The 17,511-nt window shown below is 64.4% G+C and overlaps 3 protein-coding genes across 4 annotated transcripts; 2 read left to right on the forward strand and 1 right to left on the reverse strand.

Annotated features, from left to right (window-relative positions):
- Positions 1-293: 293 nt before the first annotated feature.
- APLN (apelin) lies at positions 294-1,389 on the reverse strand. The gene is made up of 2 exons (XM_057413825.1): positions 1,230-1,389; positions 294-477 (listed from the first exon to the last, which is right to left on the reverse strand). Exons 1-2 carry the CDS (start codon positions 1,387-1,389, stop codon positions 311-313), a joined length of 327 nt encoding a protein of 108 aa, XP_057269808.1. The 3' UTR covers positions 294-310.
- A 3,516-nt stretch (positions 1,390-4,905) lies between these two features.
- On the forward strand, positions 4,906-11,173 carry XPNPEP2 (X-prolyl aminopeptidase 2). Its single transcript, XM_057413860.1, has 21 exons — positions 4,906-5,046; positions 5,794-5,867; positions 5,955-6,065; positions 6,157-6,220; positions 6,823-6,927; positions 7,014-7,100; positions 7,182-7,328; positions 7,418-7,519; positions 8,022-8,103; positions 8,420-8,615; positions 8,781-8,870; positions 8,947-9,056; positions 9,139-9,216; positions 9,289-9,360; positions 9,479-9,539; positions 9,655-9,724; positions 9,843-9,947; positions 10,178-10,237; positions 10,365-10,441; positions 10,530-10,628; positions 10,907-11,173. Exons 1-21 carry the CDS (start codon positions 5,001-5,003, stop codon positions 11,117-11,119), a joined length of 2,049 nt encoding a protein of 682 aa, XP_057269843.1. The 5' UTR covers positions 4,906-5,000; the 3' UTR covers positions 11,120-11,173.
- A 463-nt stretch (positions 11,174-11,636) lies between these two features.
- On the forward strand, positions 11,637-15,673 carry SASH3 (SAM and SH3 domain containing 3). 2 transcript variants are annotated; one of them, XM_057413831.1, is made up of 7 exons: positions 11,637-11,941; positions 13,764-13,859; positions 14,083-14,232; positions 14,300-14,629; positions 14,744-14,950; positions 15,243-15,393; positions 15,486-15,673. In XM_057413831.1, exons 1-7 carry the CDS (start codon positions 11,888-11,890, stop codon positions 15,671-15,673), a joined length of 1,176 nt encoding a protein of 391 aa, XP_057269814.1. In that variant the 5' UTR covers positions 11,637-11,887. The 2 variants fall into 2 exon arrangements, with proteins under 2 accessions (XP_057269814.1, XP_057269813.1); XM_057413830.1 differs by having other exon boundaries at positions 11,638-11,941; positions 14,297-14,629.
- Positions 15,674-17,511: the final 1,838 nt, after the last annotated feature.

Consider the following 17,511-nt stretch of genomic DNA (forward strand, 5'->3'; position numbering starts at 1 on the left):
AAGTGCTTTGGTCAAAGCCCACCATCGCGGCAGCACCCAGCCGCACCATGAGCCAGACATGGTGCTGGGCCTCCACGTGCAGCCATGAGGACGAGGTGACTCCAGCCGAGGGCTCACGGATGGGAGTCCATGCTCAGGGCTGAGGCACGAGCAGCACAGGCTGTGGCACTGTACGGGTGGTGGGAGCCACATCCAGGGCAGGCTGGGGACGCCTCTGCAACGAGAGCAAAGTCAGGATCCGTGAGTTCCCTCCCAGCAGCATCACACGTGTCTGCGTGTCCCCCCTTGTCCCCGCTGCTCCTCACCTGCCTCAGAAGGGCATTGGACCCTTGTGCGAGAGCCGGGGTCGGGGTCTCCGGTACCTGCGCCAGCTGCCGGGCCGGTGCCCAGCCCTGAGCCGGACACCCCGTGGCCGCACCAGTGTCCGGATGAGGCCATCATTCACATTCTGCCCGTCTGGCACAGCGCCCAGTGGCCCTGGGGATGGCGGGAACAGCATTAGCCAGGTCCCTCACCCCTGCACGTGGGGTGGGGATGTGGACTCCGTGGGGCTTGCCAGCACCACCTTTTCCTGAATTGCCCCCAGCAGGAGCCATTGGCCGGCCTAATGCTTCCTGTGCTGAGCTGGGCCAGACCACCTGCACCCAGCAGGGCCACCTCGCGTGGCCGCGGCCACCGTGCGGGTACAGACCAGACTCAGGCTCTGTCCCGAGAGCTCCCCAAAGACACCCCCTGTGCTCCCATGCCCCATCGATGGGCAGCACCCTCTGAGCCCCGGGCAGTGCCCCCTTCCCACAGCCTGTGCCCCGGTCCCGGGTGCCAGGCTGAGATGCTGCGGTCCCAGGGCCAGTTCCAGTCCCACCAGCACCAGCCCGGGTCCGGGTCCCCGTGCGGCTGCAGCCTGCTGAGCCGGGGCCGTGCCGGGACCCGCCGTGGGCAGCGCAGCCGGGTAGGGGTCCCGCCGCCAGAACCGACTTTGCCCGCTGCCATCCCCGTGGCACCGGGTGGGTCGGTGGCTGCTCCCCGGCCCTTGGCTGCTGCTCTTTCGGCTGTCGGACGGACGGACAGACGCGGGGAGCTACCGGCACCTTCAGAAGCGCTTTGTCCTGCCCAGCCCGGCACGGGCAGGGGCTGCCGGACCTCGAGCCCCGCTCCTCGCCCCGTTGCCAGCTCGGGCACCGGGCGGCGCCGCAACGGGGAAGGGGATGGATGGGGAGTCCTGCACTCACCCGCGGCGGCCAGGGCGAGCCAGAAGAGGAGCAGCAGCGCCAGGAACCAACGCGGCGCGGCCATGCCGGGGGCTGCGAGCGGCGGCGGCGGCCCCGCCACGGCGGAGCCGCATTTGTAGGCTGTGAGAGCCCGGCCCGGCCCCGTAGCCCGCCCGGTCATGTGGCCCCCGGGCCCCCGGGAGGGGAACCGCCCCCCGGCCCGCCCCTGCCCGCCCCGCTCCCGGGCACCCCCGGCAGGGACCCACCGCACTCCCTCCTGTGGAACCCCCACTCACAGCCCCCAGGGCAATGAGACCCCCCCAGCCTGTCCATGACCCTCCTTTTTGCCCTGGCACCCAGGGGCTGCAGGAGGCTGCCTTGGCACCCCCATGGCCACCCCACCGGTAGCCTCTGTCCTGCAGTCCCCCATCAGAGGGGTTCACCTCTGCCGCTCCCCAGGTCACCCAGCCACTGCCGGGGGGCGATGGGACGACAAAAAAACCCTCTGCCAGGGCACTCATACAGAGCACCATGCACAGAGGTGGGGGAGCTGCAGGCTGCGGGCTGCACGTGCAGCCACTGGCACCATGCTGGTGTGGTGGGTGAGGCCATAGGAACCCGCACTGTGGCAGGACATCACCCTTCAGCCTCCCCAGACCTCGCAGGGGGTTTGGAGACGTTCGACCTTCGTTGTGACTGTCTCCTCCCCTTGCCCTGGCAGCCAGGACCCCAAGTGCCATTCCCGGGGGATTTGGGGCTGAGAGGTGGCCGCAGGGAGGGGACAGTCGGGGCACAACGTGAAACCTTCTGTACCAAGGCCTGACATGGTGACATGGTGATGTGGTGACAGCCGCAGCACAACCCGGGCACTGGCGGGGCTCTGCAAGGCCAGTCACCAGACAGTGGCTCCTCTGGGTCCACTGGGGTCCCCTGGGGAGGTGCATAATGGGGGAGTGTTGCTACAGCGATGTGCTGGGTCCATGTGAAAGGGTTTGCTTGATGGAGGACACAGGGTGGCTTCCGTGAGAAGCTGCTGGAAGATTCCCCCATGGAGGGAGCCAATGCAGCCAGATCCAAGATGGACCCACCGCTGGCCATGGAGCAGCAGATCTCCACCTGCAGCTGTGGTGCAGACGGTGGTGTGGCAGGATGTGCCCCTGCAGCCTGGGAAGGTCCATGTAGAACAGATCTCCACCTGCAGCCCCGGGAGGACTCCACACCAGATCCCTCTGTTCCTGAAGGATGCACTCATGGGAGGGACCCTCACTGGAGCAGTTCATGAAGAACTGCAACCCACAGGAAGGACTCACATCATTGGAGAAGTCCATGGCGAGAGACTCCATGCTGGAGCAGGGGAAGAGTGTGAGGAGGAAAGAGCAGCAGAGACAACATGTGATGAACTGACTACAACACCCATTCCCCATCCCCCTGCACAGCTGTAGGGAGGAGGTAGAGAAAACTGCAAATGAAGCTGGGCCTGGGAAGGAGGGAGGGGTTGGGGAAGGTGCTTTGAGATGTAGTTTTTATTTCTCATTATCCTACTGTGATTCAGTTGGTGATAAATTGAATTCATTTCCCCAAGTCAGCCTGGGTTGCCCATGACATTGGTGAATCATAGAATCATAGAATGATTTGGGTTGGAAAGGACATTAAGATCATCAAGTTTCAACCCCCTGCCCTGGGGGAATGACCTCTTCCTATCCTCATCTGGGGTGATTGTGCTGGACTGTAGGATGGGCTGGGGGGGGCTGTAAGAGGGGCTACAGGGGGAGGTGTGGGAACCATGCTGATGCCCTGCATGTCTCTGCAGGGAGGAGGACATCCTCTGTGCCTGTCCAGTCCTGCTTGGCACCACCACCACCACTGCAGCCTGGCCAAGGCGCTGGAGCGTTGTAGGGTCCCCATCAGCACCCCAGAGGCGGGTGCTCCCTCAGCAGGGGCCCAGCTCACGGGGTCCGGGACCCCCACCCCTTCAGGGCAGCTGCCAGGCCCTGGGTGCAGAGGGGACCCTCTGGTCACACCCCATCCCCAGGGCGGGCAGGGGCAGGATCGTCACCGCATCCCGGTGCTGGTGCCACCGCTGCTTCCGCATTCCTGCACCGGCACCTTCCTCCTCCGCCACGTCCTGTTTGCCGGGCGCGTCACCCCGGCCTGAGTCACCCCGTGGCCGTGCAGGTGACGGAAGGCCAACAATAGCCCACAAAGGGAGGATGTCCCCCAAAGCCTTCCTCCAGCTCGTCTTCGAGGAAACCTCCCGCGGGAGGGAAGGGCCCCACCGGACGCACGGCACTGATGAGACGAGCCTCGTCCTGTTGACGCTGCCCTGCCTGGGGCTGCCCGTGGGGGGCCTGTGACACCCCCGAGAGATAAGGGGAGAGGAGGAGGAGGAGGAAGAAAAGGAATAAGAGGAGGAAGAAGAAGGATGCGCAGCTGCAGGACTCACACTAACACTGTAACCATGGGGATGGACACACTAGCCTCAGCCCCATCCCTTGGATGTGGGAGGGGATGGTATTAAGCCCAGCAATTGGGAATAAAGGAGTGTAGGGACACCCCTGTCTCCACGTGGAGCCATAGCCCAGTGCAGCAGGCAGGGCAGCAGAGGCAGGAAGGACCACGCATGGGCACATCATTAACACATCACACTAATTAGCAGGATGCAGCAAAGCACTGCCTGACCATCGCCACAGCAACTGCATCTCAGAGGCAGTTTGGTGTCACCCTGCATGTCTCCATCCTGGCCAATGGAACAGAGGATCCCCTTGACCCCTCCTGGGGTCCCCTAAGCATGGACAGGAGAATGATGCCAGGCTCAGGTGGATGGAGAGCATTTGTGACATGAGCATGCTAGGCCTCAGCTGGAACAGGATGGCAGTGGGATCACCAGGATTTGCTGCCACCGGCCCTCGCGCTGCACCGGAGCTGTGGTGGGACCGGGCGGGTGGGCACGGGACAGGGAGAGGGGACAGGGGACAGGACAGAGCGACAGAAGGACAGGACAGGGCACAGGAGTCAGCGAGCTCCGCAGCGCAGTCCTGGTGCCACCTCGTGGTGAGCGGGATCCCGGTGACAGTGGCTGTGGTGACACACCGGTCACGGCACGGTCACCGCACAGTCACCGCATGGAGCCGAGCCCCCCGCCATGGCACAGCGTTCAGCAATGGCTGTGGGGTTCTCCCTGCATCCCCCAGTCTCTGCCAGCTCCAGCCTTGGGCTGCCACTGGGCACTGGGCTGGGCACCACCATAGCATGACCAGAGGATGCTCTGCACCCCTCAGTGACCTGGTGGAGGAGGAGAACCATGGAGGATGCTCTGCACTGCTCCATGCTATAGAATCATAGAACCACAGACTGGTTTGGGTTGGAAGGGACCTTAATTCTCATGCAGTTCCAACCCCGTGCTACAGGCAGGGACACCTTGCACTAGAGCAGGAGGAGATAAGGAGGAAGGCAAGCTTGGGGACACATCTGCCCCCTACCCAAGGACCTCCGTTAGCTCTCAGTGGCTCCAGGGGACAGAGGTTTCTGAGGACACGGGAGAAGAGTTCCTGACAGGCAGCTGAGCTGGCACAGCCCCACCTCTGCTCCAGGAGGATCTTTGGACTTTGTGCTGATTTTGCTGTTTGCTTTTATTTAGCAGCAGAATTCACTGTCAATGCCCAGGACAGCAACCTCCCATTTCCCAGGCCTTGTCCCTCCCATCCAGCATCCTTCACCCCGGGGGCAAAGGCGCAGGAGGAGGGACCTGTCACGCAGGGCACTGCACTGGGGAATCGGGCCCTTCCCACAGCCATGCGCCCCCGGCAGTGGATCCCAGCCTGGCTGCTCCTGCTCCACGGTACTGCGGGGGGCTGGGAGCTGGTGGGGCTCACCCAGGGCTGACACATCCTAGGAACCGGTCTGTGAAGGGTGTCGGGTGCTCTGCAGCAGTTGCAGCCACAGCTGGATGAGGGAAGGGTGGGTTTGTTCTTAGGGAGCCTTTGAGCAGGGGGCTGCAGAGAGGGGCTAAATCTGCCTGACCCCAGGGATGAGCCCTGTGGCGGTGACGGGTAAAAGAGCAGCTCCCAGGGGATGGAGACCAGGTGCCCAAGGCCACACAGTGAGAAGGGTGACCCACTACCGGTGACACTGGCCTGAGACGAAGAACAAGGTCCCTGCCCACAGCTGCAGCGGTGCCAGAGACAGAGAGCTGAGGGCAAGGCGGTGCTGCTGATGGCACCAGACACCCAGCAGCACAGAGGAGAAGCCAGGTCCTGGCGGGGCATGGCCAGGGCTGCCGGGCAGCTCCTCCAGCAACCGCAGCACTGGGACCCTCAGGGCTGGCTCCTGCCAACCCCCTCCCCAGCTCCTGGGCACAGTGGGCACTGTCCACTCCTCTTGAGGATCCCACCACCCCCAGCCCCTCCCCAGCCCATCCCCAGGCTCTGCCTGCTCCAGGAGCATCTACTTGCTCTTGAGCTGGATGACAGCACTGGTTTCACCCACCGTCCCCGGGGCTGGAGCCGCTGGTTCCTGTGGATGCCAGCTGGGTCCTCAGGCTGGGGATGAGGGTGACAGCTGCTGCGCGGGTGTCCCCGTGTCCCAGGCTGTGCCACAGCCCGGCTGCCAAAGGCTGCCAACGCCAGGACCGACATCCGTGACTGCTCCGCGGACCCTCCGGTGAGTCCAGCCTGCCCTGTCCCTGGGACATCCAGCATGGGGCGCCCCGGCCCCACGGCCGCAGCTCATGTCCCCTTGTGCCACCAGTACCTGCCCCCGACGGCCACTGACACCACGGCGAGGGTGGCGGCTCTGCGGGGCACCATGCGGGCCCTCGGCGTGCAGGCCTACGTGGTGCCCGCCACGGACGCACACATGGTGAGGCAGGAGCAGGCTGGGACACCGGCACCTGCCCCGCCGCTGCTGCTGGTGCCGGCGGCCGCCTCTCACGGCTCTGCTCCTGTCTCAGAGCGAGTACATCTCGGCAAGGGATGCTCGGCTGGGCTGGCTGACAGGCTTCACCGGCTCTGCAGGTGAGAGCAGCGCCGCCACCGCGGCTGCTCCTCATCCGTGGGGATTCCCGGGGGAGGCCACAGAGATGCTGCGAGGGCTGGAGCAGCTCTGCTCTGGAGCCAGGCTGAGAGAGCTGGGCTGGGTCAGCCTGGACAAGAGAAGGCTCCTGAAGGGGAGACCTGAGAGCAGCTCCAGTGCCTGAAGGGGCTGCAGGAAACCTGGAGAGGGGCTTGGGACAAGGGATGTAGGGACAGGACAAGGGGAATGGCTTTAACCTGCCAGAGGGGAGACTGAGATGAGCTCTTAGGCAGAAGCTCTTCCCTGTGAGGGTGCTGAGGCGCTGACACAGGGTGCCCAGAGAAGCTGTGGCTGCCCCATCCCTGGCAGTGTTCAAGGTCAGGTTGGACACAGGGCTTGGAGCAAGCTGCTCTAGTGGAAGGGGTCCCTGCCCGTGGCAGGGGCTGGAACTGAATGAGCTTTAAGGTCTGTTCCAACCCAACCCAGTCTGTGGTTCTGTGGCGATCCCACTCCACACCAGAGGTTGGGCTGGGGATCTCTGGGGGTCCCAACATCTGCCTGTAGAAGGGGCACAGGTGACACCTGAGCCCCACTCTTGTTGCAGGCACTGGCGTGGTGACACAGGACAAGGCTGCACTGTGGACCGACAGCCGGTACTGGACACAGGCAGAGCGGCAGCTGGACTGCAACTGGGAGCTGCAGAGGACAAGTCAGTGGGGGCAGGCTGGGGCTGCTGCTCCCCTGAATCCCAGGAGCCCCCAGCCTCCTCTGGTGTTACCTGCCTCCCTCCTGCAGCTTGGATTGAGTCCATCGGGATGTGGATCCTGGAAGCGGTTCCTGTTGGGGGGAACATCAGCCTGGACCCCTTCCTCTTCTCCATCGGTAGGGATGGGGTGACCCTGCCCACATTCGGGCAGCTCTCAGGTGTGGATTTGAGCCCACCACGGGCTGCTCCCCCCTCAGACACCTGGAACAGCTACAGACAAGCCCTGCAAGGCTCCGGCAGGATCCTGGTCCCCACCGAGACCAACCTGGTGGACCAAGTGTGGGGTGACCAGAGACCCGCAGCAGCCTCCAACGAGATCTACAGCCTCCCGGAGGAGTTCACCGGTATGAGCCCCAAGCACCGGAGCTGCTGGGCTGTGCTGGGCCCCCGGGCCATGGGTAACTCTGCACTGAGACGCTCCCTCCCGTTCCAGGGAGCAGCTGGCAGGAGAAGGTGGCCCGGATCCGTCAGGAGATGGAGCAGCATGTCCGGCACCCCACAGCCGTGCTGCTGTCGGGGCTGGAAGAAACGGCCTGTGAGTAGCCTCAGTGCCATGTTGGGTGTCCTGGTGGGTTCTACAGTGGGTGACATGATGGGTGCAGTGGTTGGCGCCATGGCGGGTGCTGTGGTGAGTTCTGTGGTGGGTGCTGTGTAGGTGCTGTGATGGGTGCCGTGGTGGGTGCCGTGGTTGGTGCCATGGTGGGTGCCATGGTGGGTGCTCTGTGGGTGCCATGGTGGGTGCCATGGTGGGTGCAATGGTGGGTGCAATGGTGGGTTCTGTGTGGGTCCCATAGTGGGTGCTGTGGTGGGTTTTGTGGTGAGTTCCATGGTGGGTGCCATGGTGGGTGCTGTGTGGGTCCCATGGTGGTGCTGTTGTGGGTGCCGTGGCTGGTGCTGTGGTGGGTTTCATGGTGGGTGCCGTGGTGGGTGCTATGGTGAGTGCTGTGGCAAGTTTTGTGATGGGTGCTGTGGGCTCTGAGCCCTGGGGGTGGGAGGGCAGCCAGCGGGCGGGGGCTTGGAGGTCTCGTTCTCATCAGGGCTCTTCAACCTCCGTGGCAATGACATCCCCTACAACCCTGTCTTCTACTCCTACACCCTGCTGACCAACATGAGCATAAGGTGGGCAACATCACCCTGCAGGCACAGGACATGGACAGGGCTCAGCACCCACCCCCCTTCCCTTGCAGCACCCATGGGACCCTCCCCTCAGACCAGCTCTGCTTTCCCCAGAGCCCACCACATCCTGCAGCCCCCAGCCCCACTGACTGTCCCCTCGAAGCCCCAGGTCAAGGCCCCCATCTCAGCCCCCTCTGGGGTGCAGCACCCCCCTTTCCCAGCCCAGTGTCCCCTATGAGCCCCCCAGCGTGTCCCACACGGCCAGTTCTGGGGGGAGCAGGGTGTCCCCTCGGTGTCCCCCCTATCCACCCGTCACCAGCCTGTTCGTGGGGGAGCGGCGGCTGGCAGCGGCTGCGCGGAGCTCCCTGCGGGCCGGCTGCCCGGGGCCGCTCTGCGTGGAGCTGCAGGAGTACGAGCAGGCACCGGATCACCTCCGCCAGTACGTGCAGGGCAACGTCACCGTGTGGCTGGGCACCGAGTACACCACGTACGGCCTGTACAGCCTCATCCCTCAGGTGGGTCACGGCCCTGTGCCTGCCGGTCAGTGCCAGTGAGTCCGGCCATGGGTGATGGGGGTGCTGCCGGGCTCAGGGGTGGTCCCGTGCCACCGAGCCGTGGGGATGCACCGCGGCCGTCCCTGGGGTACGGGGAGCTGGTGCTACCGCAGCCTGCTCTTGCAGGAGAAGCTCCTGGCGGACAGCTACTCCCCCGTCATGCTGGCCAAGGCTGTGAAAAACACCAGAGAGCAAGACCTGCTGCGAGCCGCTCATGTAAGGGCTGTTCCCTTCCCCGCAGCCCCGAGAGGCGGGGGCAAGCGGGTGCCAATGTCCCCTCACTGATGCCCAGGTCCGGGACGCGGTGGCTGTGATCCAGTACCTGCTGTGGCTGGAGAAGACGGTCCCCCGGGGGGAGGTGGACGAGTTCTCGGGGGCTCAGCGCATCGACGCGCTCCGCCAGTCAGTGCTGCGGCCACGGCCCCCCCTGCCCGGTGTGAGGCACCCGGGGACCTGCAGCACCACCCTCCCTGCCACCTTCCAGAGCACAGGAGCACAGCTGTGGGCCCAGCTTCCAGTCCATCTCTGCCAGCGGGCTCAATGCCGCCCTGGCACACTACAGGTACCAGGGCTGGCAGCAGCAGCGTGGTGGGGGCAGCTGGAACAGAGAGCTCTGACCCCCTTCTCTTCACAGCCCCTCCAACAGGAGCAGCCGGCAGCTCTCTGTGGATGAGATGTACCTCGCGGACACAGGAGGGCAATACCTGTACGTGCTCCAGATCTGCATCCCCATCCATCCCCATGCCCCCAGCACAGGGTGGTGCCAGGGGCCCCAAAGCCAGCGCAGGGACTGCATCACCCCCATCACATCCGTGCCCTTGCAGGGACGGGACGACAGACATCACACGGACGGTGCACTGGGGGATGCCGACCCCACTCCAGAAGGTACCAGAAAGGACCCCTCCCTGGTGCCCAGCACCAATGTCCCAGCCAGGGCTGGATGTGCTGGCGGGGAGGGTCTGGACACTGTGATGCTCAGCCCCTGCTGTGCCCCCCGCAGGAAGCCTACACCCGGGTGCTCATGGGCAACATCGACCTGTCCCGCCTTGTCTTCCCACCCAACACGGCCGGTAGGTGCTGAGCCAGAAGCTGGGCAGCCCGGCCGTGCCCAGGCCGTCTGGACATGAGGATGATGAGGATGGGGGTGTCCCCATCAGCACACGCCCCCATTCCACATTGTCATTACAGGGAGAGTCATAGAGTCCTTCGCCCGCCGGCCACTCTGGGAAGTGGGCCTCAACTACGGCCATGGGACCGGCCATGGCATTGGCAACTTCCTCTCGGTCCATGAATGTAGGTACTGGAGCGTGAGCACCAGTGCTGGGGACATGGGGGGAACAGGGATGAGGACAGGGGCTTATCTGGGGCTGCTCTAAGCCTCAGACATCCTTGCCAGGGTGGCCCCGTGGTCCTTGTGGTGGCAGCCACATTGTCCTCACCAGTGTGACAGCTTGGTCCTTGCCAGGGTGTCCCCACAGCACACCCCGTCCCCAGGAGCTGTAACCACCCCATGTCTCCTGCAGGGCCTGTGGGCTTCCAGTCCAACAATGTGCCCCTGACGGCCGGAATGTTCACCTCCATCGGTACGTGCCCCATGCCCAAAGGTGCTCTGGGCTCTGCACAGGAGGTGTCCGTGCTCAGACCCTCTCAGGGCTGGACGGAGGGAGCTGCCAGGGCTCAGCTCTCACCAGGCCCCCTTCCGGCCCCCAGAGCCTGGGTACTACCAGGACGGTGAGTTCGGAATCCGCATTGAGGACATCGCCCTCGTGGTGGAGGCGCAGACCGAGGTGCTGCAATGGGGCCGGCCTGGGGGTGGCACAGTGCTGGGGGCACCAAGGCAGGGCTGGGGGCACTCAACACCACCTCTCTGCACAGCACCAGAGTGGGGAGAAGCCCTTCCTGACCTTTGAGGTGGTGTCCCTGGTGCCCTACGACCGCAACCTAATCGACATCAGCCTCCTGTCTCCAGAGCAGGTACAGGGTGTTTGTGGCAGGAGGGCAGAGCAGGAACACGGGGCTGAGGTATGGCGCGGGTAAAGGGGACTGCAGGATGGATGTAGTGGGAAACGGGGAGATTGGGGTGGGTAAATGGGGCTGTGGCAGGGGTGCATACATGGATGGAGAAGGGAAATGGGGTTTGCAGGTGGGGCTGGTGCTGCAGATGGGATGTGGGGTATCCAGACACACTGCGAGGGGCAGTTGGCCGGAGCAGCCCCTGCAGCCCCCGCAGCCCCTGTGGTGCCTGGCTGCAGGTCCGTTACCTGAACACCTACTACGAGAGCATCCGGGAACACGTGGGGCAGGAGCTGCAGCGGCAGCAGCTGCAGGAGGAGTACGACTGGCTGCAGAGGAGCACCGAGCCCTTCCCGCTGGGCAGAGCTGCTGCAACCACTGACACCAGCACTACGTGCATGCAGGTCCTCACCATGCTCCTGTCTGCTCTGCTCCCAGGGCTGCAGGCCTGAGGCCGCTCTGACGGCCCTGCGCTGGTCCCCTCCTGCAGCAGCTCACTTCCCTTTCTCCTGGTGTTTTTTCTTGCATGGTGGTGATTAAACACGAGTGATGTCGGGTGGTGCCTGTGCACTGCTGCGCTCTGGTCCATGCTGACAGCCTGTGTGCCCACTGTCATGAGGCTGAGGCCAGCCCGCCCCACTCCTGTGATCCTGCCATGCTGGCTGCCCCTGCCATGGGGCACATGCCCCAAGTCAGCAGGGAGGGAGGATGAGGGCGGGTTCAGACTCCTGGGACAGGAGATGGAGGGAGTGGAGCAAGAAGGTGCTGAGGGAGCCATCCCTGCTGCCCTGCAGGTGCCAGCAGCACGCTGCTGATGTGCACATTCCATCTGGGACTGGTTCCCATCTGGGAGGACCTGTGAATGCAGGGAACAGCCTGGACCAAGTGCCACACGTCAGGCTTAGCCGTGGTGTGGCCCAAGTGGGTATGGTGAAGAGGTGACCTTCATCATTTGCATGTGGGACACAGAGCCCACCAGCAGCACCACCGGGGGGTGGCAGGGCACAGGCCTTGCCCCACACTGGGGCCCCGGCCAGGGCAGCAGCTCCGTGCAGGGTTTCCTTCCTCCTGCACACCCTGCCTGCGCACCCACTGTGCAGAGAGCACCTCTCATGTGATCGGCAGCTTCCTGTGTGCCTCTGGGCTCTGGTGCCGGTGCTCCGGGCTGTGCTGTGCCAGGCGCTGCCCGAGCGCTGTGCCCTTGCCCCCGGGACAGCACCATGCTGCGCCGCAAGCCCTCCAACGCCGGTGACAAGGAGCCAGGACACAGGAAGGTGAGTGCCAGCGGCATGGCTGCCCTTGGCACTCGTGGGTGCTCCTGCATGCCCTGTGCCAGCAGAGCCTGGGCTGCCCATGGGATGCTGGGCAGGGAGTGCTGGTGCTGTGGGGCTGGGACAGGCGTGGGGCAGAGCCAAACCTCAGTGATGGCCACCGTGGCCTCACATGTGCGTGGTCCTGGACTTGGCCAGTGCCCTGCTCCCATTTGCAGCATGGTGGGATGCACGGCCGGGATGCACAGGCCCTTGGTATTGGCATGGGAGCAATGGAGGGTGCCGGTGGGAACCATGGGGTGCTGCTGGGGGGCAGAGCTCCTAATCCCTGGAGTATGAGCAGCGTTTCCTGTGGGGAGGGCTGCTGGGCTGGCCCCCGAGGTGTCTGCGGTAAAGGCAGCATGGTGCTGCAGCTCGTCATGTGCATTGGCCACTACCTCCGGCAGCACTGCACCAAGCACCAGGACCACTAGCAGCACCGGCACCAGCACCGCGGTCTCTCAGATCCCCGGCACAGCAGGGCCATGTGTCACCCTGCACCACTCCACCTGGAGCCACCGGTTGGGGGCCATGGCCAGCCGCTCGGATCTGGCACCAGCGCTGCCGGTAGGCAGCATCCATCCCACTCCAGGGTGGCTCCTCCATGCTGGGAAGCTCCCTGGGGATATCTGAGTGAAGGTCCCATCCGGGTGCTGGGGTGGCCCCACAGGCATCCCCTGTCCTTGCCCAGGTGCAGCCACTGCTCCCACTTCCCCCTCGCTGCCATGTCCCAGCTCCATGGCCCCGCTGCTGGGCTCTCCACAGCTGCTCCTGCTCCCCAGCTCCAGGCCCAGGGCTGGGGGGAACACGGTGCACTGAGCTGCGTTATCTGAAGGGCACAGAGAGACCCAAGGGGTTCAGTTTGCCTCAGGGTGCTGGGGGGAGCAGGGCAAACCAGCACCATTTCCTGCTCATAATGCACAGGCTGGGCTGGTTCTGCAGGCACGGCGGCGATGGAGCCGGGTCTCGCTCATCCGAGCCAGCCCTCTAGAAGAAAACGACAAAAAGAAGTAACAAAGGATGCTCGGCGGAGCCGATGAAAAGGGGGAGGAGGAGGAGGAGGAGGAGGGGCTGTGCTTGGGCAGGGACTGAGCGAGGCCTCTGGCGCAGGCAGAGCGACCCAGAAAGGAAATTGCTGCGCTTGCGGTCGAGCCGAGAGCAGCTCTGTTGTGCGAGCTCCGAGCGGAGCGCAGCTTGCTCCCGAGGGCTGGCAGCCGGTGCTGGGCCCCCGGGGATGAGGGCCCCCTGCCCCGGCACTGCTCCCGGCACAGGGAACCCCTTCCCACATGGGGCAGGCACCTGGAGACATGGAGGGGAGCGGAGCCAAGGCAGGGCGGAAGAGGCAGTGAGGGAGGGTTGCACCAGGGCTGACATCTAAATCCCGCTTTGCCAGCTTTGGCACAAAGGCGGGACCGAGGTTACTGGCAATGCTGGCGGGGAGTGGGATGATGCTCGCAGGCAGAAAACGTGGGCAGCTTTGGGGGATGAAGCTGGAGATGAGGGCATGGGCACGGCAGCACTGATGCCCTCAAGAGCCGAGAACAGCCTTTAGCTGTGCCAAGCAGCCACACGCGCACCATGAGCAGTGCTGGGTGCTACATCCCGCATCCCAGGGGCTCAAAACCGCCAGCAGCTCTTGAGGCACAGCAGGAAGGGAGATGTTGTGCCAGCCAAAACCCCTTCAAGCACCAGCAGTGCCCTGGGCACGGCTAGGCCCGGCTGTGGAGGGGAGGGTGGGAGCTGGCCGAGGGGATCCCTCACTCCTCCCATCCCCATTCCCCTCTAGCTCTCCCTCCAGCGCTCCAGCAGCTTCAAGGACTTTGCCAAGGCCAAAGTCAGCTCTCCTGTGCTGAGCGAGAACGAGTTCAACCTGGAGGAGAAGGTGAGTCCCTTGCCACGTTCCATTCCCACTGGGCACAGCCCTGCTCACAGCATCCTACCCCAAAATCCTGGTCCTGCCAGTGACCCGATGTTGTGCAGCAGCCCCAGGGCTTCCAGCACTGGCAGGATTTGGGGTTTTGCAGCCCTGTGTGATCCATCTGAGTTTCACCTGGGGCGGGGATGGGGGGCAAGGGCTCTGCCTTCACTCTCCATCCCTCTGTCAGATCCCCAGGGATGAGTCCAGCAGTGCCAGCCCCGATGATGCTGCACGGAGCAGCGGGATGAAGCTGAGCAAGAAGTGGCGAGCCGTCATCTCCCGCACCATGAACCGCAAGATGGGCAGGATGGCCGTGAAGGCACTGGCTGAGGGGAAGGTGAGCGGGGCCCTGGGCGGGAGTGCAGCTCCTCCTGCCTTGGCCTGAGCCTGGTCCCCCCCAGCAGGGAGACGTGGAGGAGGAGGAGGAGGGGCCCCTGTGCCCTCTGTCCCCAGCCGGCAGCACAGAGGAGCCAAGCCATGACAAGATGCTGGTGCGATACGTGGAGATGGAGGAGGATGAGCAGCCACCCCTCAGCAGTGAGCCTGGCTCTAGTGCAACACTGGCTGGGCACAGCCTTGGCCCCGTCCACTCCATGGGCAGCGATGGGTCCGGCCACAGGAGCCAGCAGCAGGGCAGCCCTGGCACAGCCTACACCGGCCCCTTCTGTGGCCGGGCCCGCGTCCACACTGACTTCACACCCAGCCCCTATGACAGGGACTCACTCAAGCTGCGGGTGAGCGGCCCCAGGGTGGGAGCTGGAGGGCAGGGGCAGGGACCCCCTTAGGGAGGATGCTCTCCAGCCATCCGCGATCTGCGCCCACCCTCACACCCACTTCCCCCTGCACAGAAAGGGGACATCATCGGCATCATCGAGAAGCCACCTGTGGGCACCTGGACTGGGCTGCTCAACAACAGGGTGGGCTCCTTCAAGTTCATCTATGTGGACGTCATCCCCGAGGAGGCAGCTCCTGCCCGCAAGAGCCGGAGCCCCGGCCAGAGCAAGCGGCTCAAGCCCAAGACGCTACACGAGCTGCTGGAGCGCATCAACCTGCAGGTAAGGGACAGCGGCTGCAGGGCTGCAGCAGGATCATGCTCCCCTCTGCTTCCGAGAAGCCCTTCACTGTCCCCACATCCCCGCGGGTCCCTGACCCTGTGCCCAAGCACCACTGGGGCACACACAGAGGGATCCTCTGGCTGGTGCTCGGGCAAGTGCCGCAGTGGTCCTGTGCCAAGGCAGGAGTCGTGCGGGCAGCACCAAGGGCCAGAGAGAGCCGTGAGTCAGAGCGAGCTGGGAGCTGTGCCACACTCAGCCCGTGCTGCGCTCAGCCCATGCTGTGCTGCCACAGGAGCACATCTCCACCCTGCTGCTGAATGGGTACCAGACCCTGGAGGACTTCAAGGAGCTGCGGGAGACCCACCTCAATGAGCTGAACATCACAGACCCCCAGCACCGCGCCAAGCTGCTCACGGCTGCAGACCTCCTCCTGGATTACGACAGTAAGAGCCAGGGGAAGGGGCAGAAGCCACCCTGGTGCCAGGCAGCCCCAGCAGTACCAGCCCTGCCCTAACACTGTGTCCCATCTCCCCAGCAGCCAGTGAGCCAGAGGAAGGCAACAGGTCCGAGGCCCAGCCATCACCCTCTGAGCCCAAAGAGGACATTCCCCGGGACTCGGGCTGCTTCGAGGGATCCGAGACCCTGGATGGGAGCCGGGACGAGGCCGAGCTGGGTGGTCCCGAGGGGCAGCTGCAGGCTCTGTCCCTGGCAGAGTCCCCCTGAGCAATGGGACCCCAAGGCAGGGCTGCAGGCAGCTCAGCCCTTGGCCCCGAGGCTGCCCCATTTGCTGCCCCCAGGACATTCTGCCCTGCTCTGCTGCCCCGGCATGTTGCCCCACAGCTCCTGGAGCTGGATGAGCCTGCAGGAGCCTGCGAGGGCAGGGGAGTCCCACAGCAGCAACCCCAGCACTGAGCAGCCACATGTGAGGGCACGGGGGTCCCACTGAGCCCGGCTCTATGCTGGCAGCTCCACGCCCTCCCTCAGCAGGCTCCTCGCACAGCCAGGGCAGGGTTTGCTGGGAAGTCTGGGCTGCAGGGAGAGGTTCAGCAGAGCTGAAAGCAGCCCCGGAAGGGCACTGCACCCCCTTCATCGGTTCCAGGGGAGCCCTGATCACAGCTTGCAAACCCAGCCCTGCGAGCAGGCCCAGGGGAGATACAGGAGGGAGCTGGGGTGACCACGAGCACCCTGCTGTCATCAGCAGGACAGCCCCTTCCAGAGTGCCAGATCCCTCCAGGCAGCCCCGTGCAGGGGCACGGGAGCTGCAGCCCAGGCAGGGCCCCCATGCGCAGGCAGGAGCCGGTGAGGGCAGCAAGAGCAGGAAGAGGCTGGCATCCATACGGGAGCGTGGGGCAGCCTGCAGCCATCAGCAGGCTGTGCTCAGCTCAGGGGCCGATCCCAGGCCTCTCAGCCCAGCTCTTGCTGCTGCACATGAGAAACTCCAGCTCCAGCGCTTTATCTCAATAAAAGTTTGCAAGTCCCTTTTACTCCAGCCTTCAGCTTCGTAGCGCGCAGGAAGGCTGGGGCTGGGGAATGGGGCAGTGTCCACAGGTAACACAGAGCTGGACAGGGTGCTCCCTGGGCTGTGTCACTGCTCTGCCTGGGCAGCATCACCTGTGCACTGAGACCCCTCACCTGCCATGGGGGACAGCAGGATGCAAACAAGGTGACACGGATAAAACACCTTGGAAGTGCAAGATGTAGAGGCTGGAAAGCCAGAGGGAAGGGGGAAGCAGTGAGCTTGGGGAGGCACAAAGAGGCAGAGGCTGCAGCTTGGCCAGTTTTCAAACCAGTTAGTTTTTCTTCATTGTCTTAAAATAAAAAAAAGAAGAAACCAAACCAGAGCAAGCCCAGCCCTCACCCAGCCCCGTGCCCTTCCCTACTGGAGCAGGCACAACCCCACATGCAGGCAGTGCCAGCACCCAGCCTTTCAAACCCAACCCTGCACCTCTCCACAGCGAGCTCTGGGCTGGGGCAGTAGCATGGGAGAGGAGGGGGCAGCTCCCGTGGCTGGGGTGTGCAGGGGGCAGCAGCTGTGAGCGGGGACCCAGCAACGGGGAGCTGCTGAATGAAGGAGCTACTGAACCCACCACCAGAGTCCCTGGCAGCAGCTCTGCCCTCACCAGGGAGAGGAGGCCCTGGTGTGAAGGGAGAGCAGGCAGCACCAGTCACTCCATTCACACCACTTCATCCGCTGCCAGGCACGGCCAGCTCAGCACCGCGAGGGGTGGGAGTCATGCAGCATGCTCCGAGGGACCCGTCTCCCGCATCACCTGCTGCCACTGCTGAAAGCCGGTCAGAATATGAGGGCAGGGAAGGAGGAGCAGCAGCTTCATGCTGCCAGGCAGGAGCATCCCAGGGGCTCAGCACACGCCCACAGGAGGCACAGACATGCCCAGAGCTGCCAGGGCACCAACGGCACTCCCTCCATCACCATGGACCCCACAGCCCTGAGGCGCTTCCCAGCCCGGCTGCCCAGCGCAGAACAGGATTGTCGGGGGGAAGAGGAGCCCTGGCAGGGCACAGAGGCCCCCTGCTACTGCGCGGCCCAGGCCTCTGCTCCC

The sequence above is a fragment of the Pezoporus wallicus genome, unplaced genomic scaffold (assembly GCF_028554395.1).
Source record: "Pezoporus wallicus isolate ANWC-B61680 ecotype Strahan unplaced genomic scaffold, APGP_CSIRO_Pwel_v1 contig_8788, whole genome shotgun sequence".
Classification (NCBI taxonomy): domain Eukaryota; kingdom Metazoa; phylum Chordata; class Aves; order Psittaciformes; family Psittacidae; genus Pezoporus; species Pezoporus wallicus.